This window comes from Rhinopithecus bieti, unplaced genomic scaffold, assembly GCF_001698545.2.
Source record: "Rhinopithecus bieti isolate Rb0 unplaced genomic scaffold, ASM169854v2 scaffold_34310, whole genome shotgun sequence".
NCBI classification, from domain to species: Eukaryota; Metazoa; Chordata; class Mammalia; order Primates; family Cercopithecidae; genus Rhinopithecus; species Rhinopithecus bieti.
In genome coordinates, this window is record NW_016814622.1 from 130,463 (window position 1) to 144,923 (window position 14,461).

The 14,461-nt window shown below is 44.3% G+C and overlaps 1 protein-coding gene across 1 annotated transcript in view; it reads left to right on the forward strand.

The window, feature by feature from the left end:
- Positions 1-14,461, forward strand: part of TECPR2 (tectonin beta-propeller repeat containing 2) — a 135,489-nt gene that overhangs the window by 7,336 nt on the left and 113,692 nt on the right. Inside the window, exon 2 of the mRNA XM_017851491.1 lies at positions 6,698-6,988. Coding sequence (XP_017706980.1) covers positions 6,770-6,988 — 219 coding nt within the window. The 5' untranslated portion in view covers positions 6,698-6,769. The remainder of the gene's footprint in view (positions 1-6,697; positions 6,989-14,461) is intronic.

Sequence of the window (14,461 nt, forward strand, 5' to 3'; positions counted from 1 at the left end):
AGAGCGAGACTCCATCTCAAAAACAAACAAACAAACAAACAAACAAACCCCTGGGCTCAAGTGATCTGCCCACCTCAGCCTCCCAAAGTACTGGGATTACAGATGTGAGCCACTGTGCCTGGCTGAGGAATAACTTTTTTTTTGAGACGGAGTTTCATTCTTGTTGCCCAGACTGGAATGCAATGGTGCAATCTCGGTTCACTGGAACCTCTGCCTTCTGGGTTCAAGCGTTTCTCCTGCCTCAGCCTCCTGAGAAGCTGGGATTACAGGCACCTGCCACCATGCCCAACTAATTTTTGTGTTTTAGTAGAGACAGGGTTTCACCAAGTTGGTCATGCTGGTCTCAAACTCCTGACCTCAGATGATCCACCTACCTCGGCCTCCCAAAGTGCTGGGATTACAGGCATGAACCACCACGCCCGGCTGGTAATGAGATTTTTAAAGGAGGAAATAACATTAGGCAATACTTATTGGTGAAGAGCTCAGCACTTCCACTTTCTTGCTAGAAGATCTCATCAGCTAAAGCAGATACAAAAGTGCCTTCTAGAGATAGGGAGTAGAAGGTGTGAAGGCCAGGACATGAGAGGTCACGCCTGTTGTAATTAGAAGCAGTTCATTGTGGCTGGAGGACAGATGAGGGATCCTGGGGTGGCAGAGGCCAGATCACCAAGGTTCTTGTAAGCCAGCGACACTTGGGCTTTAGCAGGAGGAGGATGGGGACCACTGCAGAGTGTTAAGCAAGGGAGTGATGACATCAGCTTTGCACATCAGGAAAATCCCTCTGTTTGCCATGTGGATGGGGGAAGGGAGAGGCGGGTAGATGAGCTGGGCACCAGAGAGAGCTGTAGGTGAGAGGCAGTGGTGGCCCGAGTTAGGGGTGACACACTGGAGTGTGTGGGAGATGTACCAAATGGAGAACTGGGGACATGGAGAGGAGAGGAGGAGGGATCGGGGAGGATGCCCCTTTTCTGGCTTGGACAGCATGGCCCAAGCAGCTGGTAGAAGATACAAGATGGGTAAGAGTTTTTGACATTGTTCATTTACTCTGTGTTTATAGCTAGGATGTATGTTTTACTAATCCCATTTCAGATGGTAAATGGAGATCTAGAGAGGTTAAGCAATTTTTCCAGGGTTCCTCAGGTAATTTTAGGAGTATTAGGATTTGAACTCAGGTCTTTTTCACTTCAGTATCATTAGCCACTCATTGTACAGTTCTTCCCTGGTGGAAAGAGGGTCAGTTCTGTGGCTGTAGGTCTGAGACCTGGGGGTTGGGTGGGGTGGAACATGGACTTGGATGAAAATTGGATAAGGAGGAGGAGCAGAAATTCTTAGCAGAAATGTTTGTTGAGTCTGCATTGTTTTTCCCAAACCTAGCGCAGGACGGTGAGACAGTGGCTCTATGCCTCTTCCTCAGCCCGTCCTAGACACTCTTTCTGCCAGGAGGACGGTTTTGCTGGGAACTGGCCTCAGCCTGCTCTTCCTATCTGAATGGTGGGTGAATGACAGGCAAGCCTGGTGCTAAGTCCATCCAGAGGCCCCCAGATAGGGAAATAGCTTGGATTCTCTTGTGCCCGCTGGGGCCTTCCTGGGCAACTGGCCCCCAGACGTGGCTGTCCTGACTCATCTGGGTGCTGTGGCTTATGGGCCTCTAGATGTCCTTTGGAAAAGCGTGTGTGAGGCATAAATTGATAGGAATATTCTTCAAGGCAGTTTGGCAATACATTTTTTTTTTAATTCAACATTTTCACCTCCTGAAGTGTACTCCAAGAATATGCTTGGATATATGTCTGTTGTTTATGATGGTGAAATTAAAATCTTTTGGTTGAGAAAATTTTGGTTTATCCATACAGTGTGTCCTCTGCAGTTTTCTGTGTAGTATAGTCGCTAAAAATCACATTCTAGGGGAATGTTTAATGACATGGAAGATACTTAGGATTTATTAAGTGAAAAAGTCTGTGAGTGTTCATATATGTTTATATATATGTGTATCTGTAGCTATCTGTGTATATGGCATATCTCAGTATGATGAGATTGTGACTTTTCTTTACTTCTTTGTCCTTTTATTTTGAGACAGGGTCTCACTCTGTCACCTAGGCTGAAGTACAGTGGTGTAATGAGCTCACTGCAGCCTTGATCTCCTGGGCTCAAGCGATTCTCTGTGCACCACCATACCTGGCTAATTTTTGTATTTTTTGTAGAGTCAGGGTCTTGCTATGTTTCCCAGGCTGGTCTCAAATTTCTGGCTTCAAGTGATCTACCCGTCTTGGCCTCTCAAAGTGCTGGCATTATTACAGGTGTGACCCACCGCACCCAGCCTTCTCTCCTCTCCTCTCCTCTCTTCTCCTCTCTTCTTCTTTTCTTTTTTTTTGAGACGGAGTTTCATTCTTGTTGCCCAGGCTGGAGTGCAGTGGCACGATCTCGGCTCACCACAAACTCAGTCTTCTGGGTTCAAGCGATTCTCCTGCCTCAGCCTCCCGAGTAGCTGGGATTACAGGCATGTGCCACCGCGCCCGGCTGATTTTGTATTTTTAGTAGAGATGGGGTTTCTCCTTGTTGGTCAGGCTGGTCTTGAACTCTCAACCTCAGGTGATCCGCCCCCCTCGGCCTCCCAAAGTGCTGGGGTTCACAGGTGTGAGCCACCGTGCCCGGCCTTCTTTGTACTTTTCTGTATTAACAAATTTTTGAGACCGGGCATGGTGGTTCACACCTGTAATCCCAGCAAGGCTGAGCTTGGTGGCTCAGGCCTGTAATCCCAGCACTTTGGGAGGCCAAGGTGGGCGGATCACCTGAGGTCAGGAGTTCACAACCAGCATGATCAGCATGGTGAAACCCCGTCTCTACTAAAAATACAAAAATTAGCCAGGTGTAGTGGCGGGTACCTGTAATCCCAGCTACTTGGGAGGCTGAGGCACAAGAATCGCTTGAACCTGGGAGGCGGAGGTTGCAGTGAGCCAAGATTATGCCACTGCGCTCCAGCCTGGGCGACAGAGTGAGTCTCAGAAAAAAAAAAAAGCAAATTTTTGATAGTGAGCATTTATAACTGTTATAAAGAGTTAAAGAAATTGTGGCATATCAGTGTGTGTATGAGTGCGTGTGTCTGCGCTCGTGAAGGAAACAAAGCCTTTGCTATTTCTGTGCCTTGGAAAGAAGAATGAGAAATTTCCACACCCATCAAGTGGAGGAACATTCATGTCTAATGTTTGGGGATTGCAGGAAAAAAAAAATGGAAGTAACTATGATGCCTACTTCTTGGTCTTTTTTTTCTCTCTCTCTTTTTGGTGAGGATTTAATGGGTTCATGTGCTAAGAACAGTTTGTATTAAGTGCAGACAGTTTTCAGCTTACAAGGTTTCAACTTCCTATTTTTTGACTTTAAGATTGAACGAAAATGATACCATTCAGTAGAAACCGTGTTTCAGGTAACCATACAACCCTTCTGTTTTTCACTCTCAATATGGCATTAAATAAATGACATGAGATATTCAACACTTTATGATAAAATAGGCTTTGGTTAGGCGATTTTGCCCAGCTCTAGGTTACCGTAAGTGTTCTAATCTCATATTTAAGTTAGGCTAGGCCAAACTAAGATGTTTGGCAGGTTAGGTGCATTAAATGTATTTTTACTTATATTTTCAGCTTAGGATGGTTTTATTGGGACGTAACCCCATTTTAAGTTGAGAAGCATCTGTAAAAACATTAGCTCTTCCCATTATTATTAATGCAAAAGAGGTTGGATTGGGTTCGTAAGTATCACAGAGGAATGCAATTATTATTATTATTTATTTACCTTTAAGAAAGTTCTCATACACGGATATATTCTGTCTTCCTACTTCACTGTATTGGCTATTGTGACTATCAGATGAAATCTAGGAATCTAAGGCCGGGCGCAGTGGCTCACACCTGTAATCCCAGCACTTTGGGAGGCTCCAGTGGGCAGATCATGGCGTCAGGAGTTTGAGACCAGCCTGGCGAATGTAGTGAAACTCCCGTCTCTACTAAAAAATACAAAAATTAGCCGGGCGTGGTGGCACACGCCTGTAGTCCCAGCTACTTGGGAGACTGAGGCAGAAGAATTGCTTGAACCCAGGAGGCGGATGTTGCAGGGAGCCAAGATTAAGATCGTGCCACTGCACTCCAGCCTGGGAGACAGAGCAAGACTCCGTCTCAAAAAAAAAAAGGAAGTAGAATCTGAAAGTGCTTGGAAAACTGGATATGCTGTACAGATGTAGGGAACTATTACTCCAGCATTGAATCGGGGTCATATTGAAGAAAAGAAGATGTTTTGCTGCTCTTTCATTCCATGTTTTAGAATTCTATATTTAATATTTTTTCTTTTGCTTCACACTTTCAGAGAAACTTCTCTAGTAATGAGCTATAGAAATGATCCCAGAAAGCACACCCTTTGTTCTTCCATTCTTGTCACTCATTCCTTCCTTGCAAATTTTCCTTTTATTTATTTATTCATTTAAGTGACAGTGTCTCACTCTGTCACTCAGGCTAGAGTGCAGTGACACAGTCATAGCTCACTGCAGCCTCAAATTCCTAGGCTCCAGTGATCTTCCTGGCTGAGCGCAGTGGCTCAGACCTGTAATCCCAGCACTTGGGGAAGCCAAGGAGGAAGGATCACTTGAGCCCAGGAGTTGGAGACCAGCCTAGGCAACATAGTGAAACCCTCTTTTATAAAATGAAATATTTGTTTTAAAATTGTGATCTTCCCACCTCAGCCTCATGAGTAGTTAGGACTAAAGGCATGCAGCACCATGCCTGACTAATTTTTAAAAATATTTTTTGTTGAGGTGGGAGTCTTGCTATGTTGCCCAGGCTGCTTGTGAACTCCTGGTCTCAAGCAGTTCGCCCACCTTGGCCCCCTAAAGCACTAGGATTACAGGCATAAGCCACTGTTCCTGGGCAAAATTTTCCTATTTCATCATTAATTCATTTATTCAACAAATACTTGCTGAATGCCTGTGATGTGCTTAGCCCTTTTCTCTGTGTGGGGGAAGGAAGGGCGAGTGAGGCAGATATGGGCTCTGCTATTATGGGCCTTACAGACTAGTGTGTGTGTGTCGGGGTGGCAGGCAGGCAGATACCCAGTCAGAGAAAAGAAAGGAGATGTGTGGATAGGCCGGGCACGGGACTATGGGCACCCTGTAGTCCAAGCACGTTGGGAGGCTGAGACGAGAGGATCCCTTGAGCCCAGGAGCTTGAGGCTGTAGTGAGCAATGATTGAGACCAGCCTGGGCAACATAGCAAGACCTCATCTCTACAAAAAAGTGAAAGAATTAGCCAGGCGTGGTGGCATATTCCTGTAGTCCCAGCTACGTGGGAGGTGGAGGCAGGAGGTTCCCTTGAGCCCAGGAGCTTGAGGCTTCAGTGAGCCATTATCTTGCTACTGCTATCCAGCCTGGGTCACAGCGAGACTGTGTCTCAAAAAAAAAAAAAAAAAGAAGAAGAAGAAGAAAGGGAATGTGTAGAGAAAGTAAAACAGGGGGAGGTGACAAAGAGAGAACTCAGTGGAGGGAGGAGCAGTCAAGTATGGCTCATGAAAGAGGGCACAGTTGAGAAGGAGGAAAAACTCAGTAGAGACAGAACATTCCAAGTGGACGGAACAGCCAATGCATTGGTCAGTCCACTATGTAGAAATAGAAAACCCACAGTTCAGAGAGACCATAAATCCATGATGCAAGAAGTTTCTATGAGAGAAGCTTGGGAGTCTCCTTAGAACCTGAAGAGCTAAAATATCCCTCCAGGTGTAATCAGGTACAGAGCATCTGCCTGGGCTGTTACAGCCTGCCTGTCAGAGCTGTGACTGTGGTGTTGGCAAGAGCCTAGGACTGCAGGGAAAAGACCGAGAGTCGAGTCTCGGCTGTTTGATCTTGAGTGAGGCTCATGACCCTCTAGCCCTCAGTCCCTTCTTCTAAAAGTTGGGGATGTTGCTACCTGCCTTATAAGGTAGGGTGAGGATTAAATGAGTGAGTGAGCATTTTGTGAAAGATGGCGTGCATGGAAGGGTTACGTATCTTTAGTAAGGGAAGCTTTGAAGCCAAAGTGCTAAGTGGGTGGGTCTCCATGTGGAACAGAGTGAGGTGCTGTGTGGCTGGACTCTGAGCGCTGAGGAGGCTGTGGGCATCCAGCCAGCCCAGGGCGCCTGTTCTTCACCATCTCATTAACACAGCCAGCATATCTGTGTCTGAGATTGGCCCACTGTTCTCCTGCTAGAGTGTCTTTCCTGTTTCTCTTTTCCATATCCTGTCCAACCTGGTGGGCGTCATAGTTCAGGATGTGTTCGGTGAAGCCATGTCTACATTCACTCTAATGCCCACTGATCTCTCTCTCTTCTCATGGAGACCCACATATTATCACCTCATTACTTGTGGATTTGTGTCTTTTCACTGTTTCATCTGCCTCCCTGTCTAGATCATAAGGTACTCGGGAGTAAGAACTGTTTGGTTTTTTGTATTCTTGCCACCTCTCCATGGCATTCACTACAACATAAATCATAGAGGTCAGAACATACTGAAGTGCATTTTGAGTTCAAATGCTCAAAAGTGATCTTCATGACACCTGTTTACTTTCTCTATTTACTTAAACTCCAGCTATAATGTTTACCTGCCTAAAAGTTCCATGTTCCCATTATTAAACATACTTCTTTTTGATGTGACTAGGCATTGAAAGGATTGTAATGCTTTGTTCTGTAGCCCCCAGGTTTCCCTAGATGACAAATAAACATTCCTTTTCCTGCGTGAAGATTGTCTGTGGAAACCTTGGCCATGGCATCGATATCAGAGCCTGTTACATTCAGAGAGTTCTGCCCGTTGTACTATCTCCTCAATGCCATTCCGACAAAGATCCAGAAGGGTTTCCGCTCTATCGTGGTCTATCTCACGGCCCTCGACACCAACGGGGACTACATCGCAGTGGGCAGCAGCATCGGCATGCTCTATCTGTACTGCCGGCACCTCAACCAGATGAGGAAGTACAACTTCGAGGTGAGCCTTGCTTTGCTTTTCACCTGAGGAGGCACGAGCCATAGCTGACGCTTAACATGCTTGTGTTCTCGGATGAGATAATTTACTTCTGATTTGCCAGAATATGGCCATAATACCTCACTCAAACAATACTTTAAAACCATCTTTAGCTGAAGTGGAATATAACTAAAAACATTGGTGTTTTTAACTTTTTCCTGCCTCCAAAAATCTAACATCGCTTTATTTGTTTATTTGAGACAGAGTCTCGCTCTGTTGTCCCGCCTAGAGTGCAGTGGGACAGTCACAGCTTATTGTAGCCTCAAACTCCTGGGCTCAAGTGATCCTTTTGCTTCAACTTCCTGAGTAGCTAGGACCTCAGGGATGACTGCCACAGCCAGCTGATTTTTGTTTTGTTTTGTCTGTAGAGACATGGTTTCACTATGTTGCCCAGGCTGGTCTTGAACTCCTCGGCTCAAGCAGTCCTCCTGCCTTGGCCTCCCAAAATGCTCGGGTTACAGGCATGAGCCACCACACCTGGCCTAACATCACTTTAAAAGAGAACATCACTTGAGGTCAGGAGTGCAAGACCGGCCTTGACCAATATGATGAAACCCCATCTCTACTAAAAATACAAAAATTAGCTGGGTGTGGTGGCATGCACCTGTAGTCCCAGCTACTCAGGAGGCTGAGACAGGAGAATTGCTTGAACCTGGGAGGTGGAGGTTGCAGTGAGCCAAGATCACACCACTGCACTCCAGCCTGAGTGACAGAGTGAGACTCCATCTTAAAAAAAAGAGAGAACATTTTAGTATTTAAAACTTACTATAACACTTTGAAAGCAGACATTTTTTTTCCTGAGTGTTTATAGGAGCAGGCACATGCCTGTTTTTCAAAGTTTTGAATAATCTCTAGTTCTTCTCTTGAAATTATTATGAGAAAAGTATTTATATGAATATTGGCTTATTGCCAGAATATGCACCTCTTAGCTGAGGTCTCTTCTGTAGCACTGGGATCCTGACCAATCTGTTTCTGCAGTGCTGTGGACTCAGACATTTCTGTGTATTGTAGATATTGGTGGAGATGTTATTTGACCGTGTTGTGGCTGGCACCAACTATTGGTGAACTGTAATGTGATTCACCTGTTTAGTCAATATCTGTAGTTCATTGAGTACATCACTTTTGTGAGAGACTCAAAGTTGACTGAGTTGTGGCTTCTACCACATGGGACTCTATTCTGTCTGTGGTTAGGGGGCTTTTATGGACCAAGATACAGCTTTTGTGTCTAAGAGAAATGTTTACAGATACTTGTGTTTTAATCAATATTCAATATATTAAAGTTTTAAAACTTAACTAACTTAAGCCTCTGTGCTCATTTTAAAATAATAAAAATGGTTGGTACACGTACAGCCCTTTCTATGTGTCAGACATTATTCTTTAAAATATTTTTTAAATTTAAAAAAAAAAATTATTTTTTCCTTCTCGCTATGTTTCTTGGACAGACATATATTAACTCATTTTATCCTCACAAAAACTCTCTGAGGCAGATGTTATTATTATCTTCCTCATTTACTAAGGAGGCAGCTGGTGGAGAGAGGGTAGGTGACTTGCCTGAGGTTGGCTGGTAGTAAATGGCAGCACCGTCATGTGAACTTGGGCAGACTGTCTCTAGGGTCTGTATTAATTTTTGGGATTTTTTTTTGTTTTTTGTTTTTTGTTTTTTGAGACAGAGTTTCACTCTTGTTGCCCACACTGGAGTGCAATGGCATGATCTCGGCTCACTGCAACTTCCACCTCCGAGGTTCGAGCGATTTTCCTGCCTCAGCCTCCAGAGCAGCTGGGATTACAGGCACCCGCTATCGCACCCAGCTAATTTTTGTATTTTTAGTAGAGACAGTGTTTCACCATGTTGACCAGGCTGGTCTCGAACTCCTGACGTCAGGTGATCCATCTGCCTCAGCCTCCCAAAGTGCTGCGATTACAGGCGTGAGCCACCACACCTGGCCGTGTATTAATATTTTTTGTATAAAAATTAGAACTACTGCTATTTCTTCTCTTTGAGTAATAGCTCATGGATTTGACTGATCAAATTCCCCAAACATTTAAAACCATTACATAATCTTTCAAACTGTAGTTATGAGTTTAATATGTCTGAAATCTCTCAAATGCTTCAAACACTTATAAGGAAGACTTGTGAATCCAGTGATGAATCCCAACAAGATAAATCAAAGAAATCCATGCACAGAGGCATCATAGTCAAACTGCTAAATATAAAAATCTTAAAAATAGCCAGAGAAAAATGACATATTACCTGTAGAGGAACAATGATTTAAATGACTGTGGATTTCTCATCAGAAGCTGTATTAGCCCGTTCTCACGCTGCTGTGAAGAAATACCCAAGCCTGTATAATTTATAAAGAAAAGAGGTTTTATTGACTCACAGTTGCACATGGCTGGGGAGGCCTCAGGAAACGTACAGTCATGGTGGAAGGCACCGCTTCACAGGGCTCACTGTCATAACAGGATGGGGGAAACCATACCCATTATTCAATTACCTCTACCTGGTCGCTCCTACGACATGTGGGGGTTATGGGAACTACAGTTCAAGATGAAATTTGGGTGAGGACACAGCCAAACCGTATCAGAAACCATGGAAGGTGGAAGACAGTAGCATTTTTTGGTTTTTTGTTTTTGTTTTGTTTTGAGATGGAGTCTCACTCTGTTGCCCAGGCTGGAGTGCGGTGGTGTGATCTCGGCTCACTGCAACCTCCACCTCCCGAGTTCAAGCAATTCTCATGCCTCAGTCTCCCGAGTAGCTGGGAATACAAGCGCCTGCCACCACACCTGGCTAATTTTTTTGTATTTTTAGTAGAGAGGGGGTTTCACCGTGTTCGCCAGGATTGTCTCGATCTCCTAACCTCATGATCCACCTGCCTCGGCCTCCCAAAGTGCTGGGATTACAGGCATGAGCCACCGCGTCTGGCTTTTTTTTGTTTATTTGTTTGTTTGTTTTTGGAAGAGTTTCACTCCTGTTGCCCAGGCTGGAGTGCAGTGACACGATTTCGGCTCACTGCAACCTCCGCCTCCTGGGTTCAAACAATTCTCCTGCCTCACCCTCCGTAGTAGCTGGGATTACAGGCACATGCCACTATGCTCAGCTAATTTTTCTAGTTTTAGTAGAGACGGGGTTTCACCGTGTTTTCCAGGCTGGTCTCAAATTCCTGATGTCAGGTGATCCACTCCCCTCGGCCTCCCAAGATGCTGGGATTACAGCTATGAGCCATCGCGCCCAGCCGATAGTAGCACATTTTTAAAGTGTGTAATTCCAGAACTTTGGGAGGCTGAGGCAGGTGGATCACTTGAGGTCGGGAGTTCGAGACCAACCTGGCCAACATGGTGAGAGCCCCATCTCTACTAAAAATACAAAAATTAGCTGGGTGTGGTGGCTCATGCCTGTAATCCCAGCTACTCAGAAGGCTGAGGCATGAGAATCGCTTGAATCCGGGAGGCAGAGGCTGCAGTGAGCTAAGATCATGCCACTGCACTCTAGCCTGGGCGACAGAGTGAGACTCCGTCTGAAAAATACAATAAAGTTCTGAGAGAATTGTCAACCCAGAATTCTTTACTCAGTGAAAATACCTATCAAGAAAGAAGGTGAAATGAAAGTATTATCAGATGAAGAAAAACTTAAGAGGGTTTGTTGCCAGCCGACCTGCTCTAAAGTCATTGCTAAATGAAGTTCTTTAGACAGAAGGGAACTTTGTACATCAAGAATGAAGAATAGTAAATACCTGGGGAATAAATACAATGGATGATTTTTCCCCTACTGAGTTCTTTAAAATATATTTGACAGTTGAAAACAAAAATTATAACTGATCAAGTTTTAATGGTTGTAGATATAGTAATATCTAAGACAAGTACAACATAAGTAAGGGAGAGTAAGGTACCCTATACATTTGTACATTCTTCTTGAAGAGGTACAATGTTGATTCTAAGTAGATTTTGAAAAATTATGTATATATGTATTGTAATCCCTAGAGCAACTACTCTACGATGAGGTAGATATATCAAAATGAAATTTCAAAGAACGTTGAAACAACTCACAGGAGAGCAGGAAAGGGGAAACAGGAAGGTAAAACAGAAAGAACAGACAAAACAAATAAAATGATAACCTAAATCCAAATATACCAATAGTTACGTTAAATGCAAATGATCTAAATACGCCTATTAAAAGACAGAAATTGTCAGGATGGGTATAAAATGATGAACCAACTGTATGTTGTCTGTAAGAAATTCAATTCAGATATAATGATACAGGTAGGCTGAAAGTAAAAAGATGGAAGAAGATACCTCATGTTAACACTAATCAATGGAAAGTTGGAGTGGCAGCCTGGCACAGTGGCTCATGCCTGTAATACCAGCACTTTGGGAGGCTGAGGCGGGTGGATCATGTGACATCAAGAGTTCGAGACCAGCCTGGCCAACATGGTGAAACGCCACCTCTACTCAAAATACAAAAATTAGCCAGGCATGGTGGCAGACTCCTGTAATCCCAGCTACTCAGGAGGCTGAGGCGGAGAATTGCTTGAACCTGGGAGGCAGAGGTTGCAGTGAGCCAAGATCGTGCCATTGTGCTCCAGCCTGGGCAATAAGAGTGAAACTCGGTTTCAAAAAAAAAAGAAACAAAGTTGAAGTGGCTGTATTAATATCAAGGTTTTCTTCTGTGCAAAGAAATAACCAGGGATTAAAAAAGACATTACATAATAACAGGTTAGTTCACAAAGAAGGCACAGCCATCCTACCTGTATTATGTCCCTTAACAACAGAGCTTCACACAATACATGAAGCAGAAATGGACAAATCTGCAATTACATGTGGAGACTTCAGTATTCCTCTTTCAATAATAGAAGCAGTAGACAGAAAACCAACAGGATACAGAAGAACTGAGCGACACCATCGGCCAGCTTGGTCTAATTCACATTTATAGAACACTCTGCCCAACAGCAGCTGAATATACATTCTTTCCAAGTGCACATGGAACATTCATCGATATAGACCATGTTCTGAGTTAGAAAACGTACCTCAACACATTTAGACTAGGCTTTCCAGGCCCTTGTGTTTTACTTTGTTTTTTCATTTTTTTATTAAAATATAATTTACACAAAGTTTACATTTTTTTTTTTTTTTGAGACGGATTTTTGCTCTTGTTGCCCAGGCTGGAGTGCAATGGCACGATCTCGGCTCACCGCAACCTCTACCTGCCGGGTTCAAGTGATTCTCCTGCCTCAGCCTCCCAAGTAGCTGGGATTACAGGCGCCTGCCACCACGCCCGGCTAATTTTTTGTATTTTTAGGAGAGATGGGGTTTCACCATGTTGGCCAGGCTGGTCTCAAACACCAGACCTCAGGTAATCCACTCACCTCGGCCTCCCAAAGTGCTGGGATTACAGGCGTGAGCCACTGTGCCCAGCCTGCAAATCTTAATTGTACAATGTGATAAATTTATATGTGTATGCCTGTTTAATCACCCAGTTCAAGATACAGAACATTTCCACCACCCCAGAAGATTCTCTTGTGCTACCTCCCAATCATTAACCCTCCCCAAGGTAACTGTTCTGACTTCTAACACAGAGTGGTTTTGACTTCTACAGAGTAGTTTTGCTAGCTCCTTGGGTTTTAATTCGATATTAAATAACCTCTGGCAGTAAGGTTTATATGCTTTAGTGGAATTTATACTCCTTACTCAGGTTGCAGTTACAACCCAGTTTTTTGTAAAGCACATACATGTGTCTCATTGATATCACCATTATATTGTCTTTTTTTTTTTTTTTTTTTTTTTTTTTGAGGCAGAGTCTCACTCTGTCACCCAGGCTGGAGTGCAATGGAGTGATCTTGGCTCACTACAGTCGCCACCTCCTGAGTTCAAATGATTCTCCTGCCTCAGCCTCCTGAGTAGCTGGAATTACAGGCGCCTGCCACCATGCCCGGCTAATTTTTGTATTTTTAGTAGAGATAGGGTTTTACCATGTTGGCCAGGCTGAATTCAAACTCGTGATCTCAAGTGATCCACCCGCCTCAGCGTCCTAAAGTGCTGGGATTACAGGCGTGGGTCACTGCTCCCAGCCCCGTATTGTCTTTTAGAAAAACTGTATAACTATTTAAATATTTTCAGCCACCAAATTAAAAAGAAAATACTAAAGTTGAAGTTTATTGTTCCCCAGAATGAAACTACAAATTACATCTGATGGCCATTTTTACAGTTTAACCAATAATTAGTTTTCTGTTTATCATACTATCCTTGTTTGTTTTGTTTTCCAATAACAGAATACCTAAGAATGGTAGTTGTTCTTTTTTTTTTTTTTTTTTTGAGATGGAGTTTCGCTCTTGTTGCTTAGGCTGGAGTGCAATGGCTCAACCTCAGCTCACCGCAACCTCCGCCTCCTGGATTCAAGTGATTCTCCTGCCTCAGTCTCCTGTGTAGCTGAGATTACAGGCATGCGCCACCATGCCCGGCTAATTTTGTATTTTTAGTAGAGACAGGGTTTCTCCATGTTGGCCAGGCTGGTCTCAAACTTCTGACTCCAAGTGAGCCACCTGCCTCGGCCTTCCAAAGTGCAGGGATTACAGGCGTAAACCACCGCATCCGGCCAGTAGTTGTTTTTATTTTTTTATTACTTTTTATTTTTTTAAAGAGGTTTATTTGGCCCACAGTTCTATAGCTGGAAAGTCCAAGATTGGGCAGCTGCATCTGGTGGGGACCTCGTGCTGCTTCCACTCATGGTGGGAATTGGAAGGGGACCAGGTGTGTATCAAGAGATCACATGGTAGGCCGGGCATGGTGGCTCAGGCCTGTAATCCCAGCACTTTGGGAGGCCGAGACAGGTGGATCACGAGGTCAGGAATTTGAGACCAGCATGGACAACATGGTGAAACCCCATCTCTACTAAAAATGGAAAAATTAGGCAGGTATGGTGGCCCACGCCTGTAATCCCAGCTACTCAGGAGGCTGAGGCAGGAGAATCTCTTGAACCCAGGAGGCGGAGGTTGCAGTGGGCCGAGATTGCACCCTGCATTCCAGCCTGGGTAACAGAGCAAGACTCCGTCTCAAAAAAAAAAAAAGATCACATGGCAAGAGGGGAACCAAGGATGCCAGACTCGTTTTCTTTTCCTTTCCTTTTTTTTTTTTTTTTTTTGAGACAGTTTTACTCTTGTTGCCCTGGCTGGAGTGCAATGGTGCAATCTCGGCTCACTGCAACCTCTGCCTCCTGGGTTCCAGCAATTCTCCTGCCTCAGCCTTCTGAGTGGCTGGGATTACAGGTGTGCGCCACCACCTCTGGCTAATTTTTGTAGTTTTAGTAGAGACAGGGTTTCACCGTGTTGGCCAGGCTGGTCTCAAACGCCTGACCTCAGGTGATCGCCTGCCTCAGCTTCCTGAAGTGCTGGGATGACAGGCATGAGCCACTGCACCTGGCTCTTTTTCTTTTTCTTTTTTTTTTTT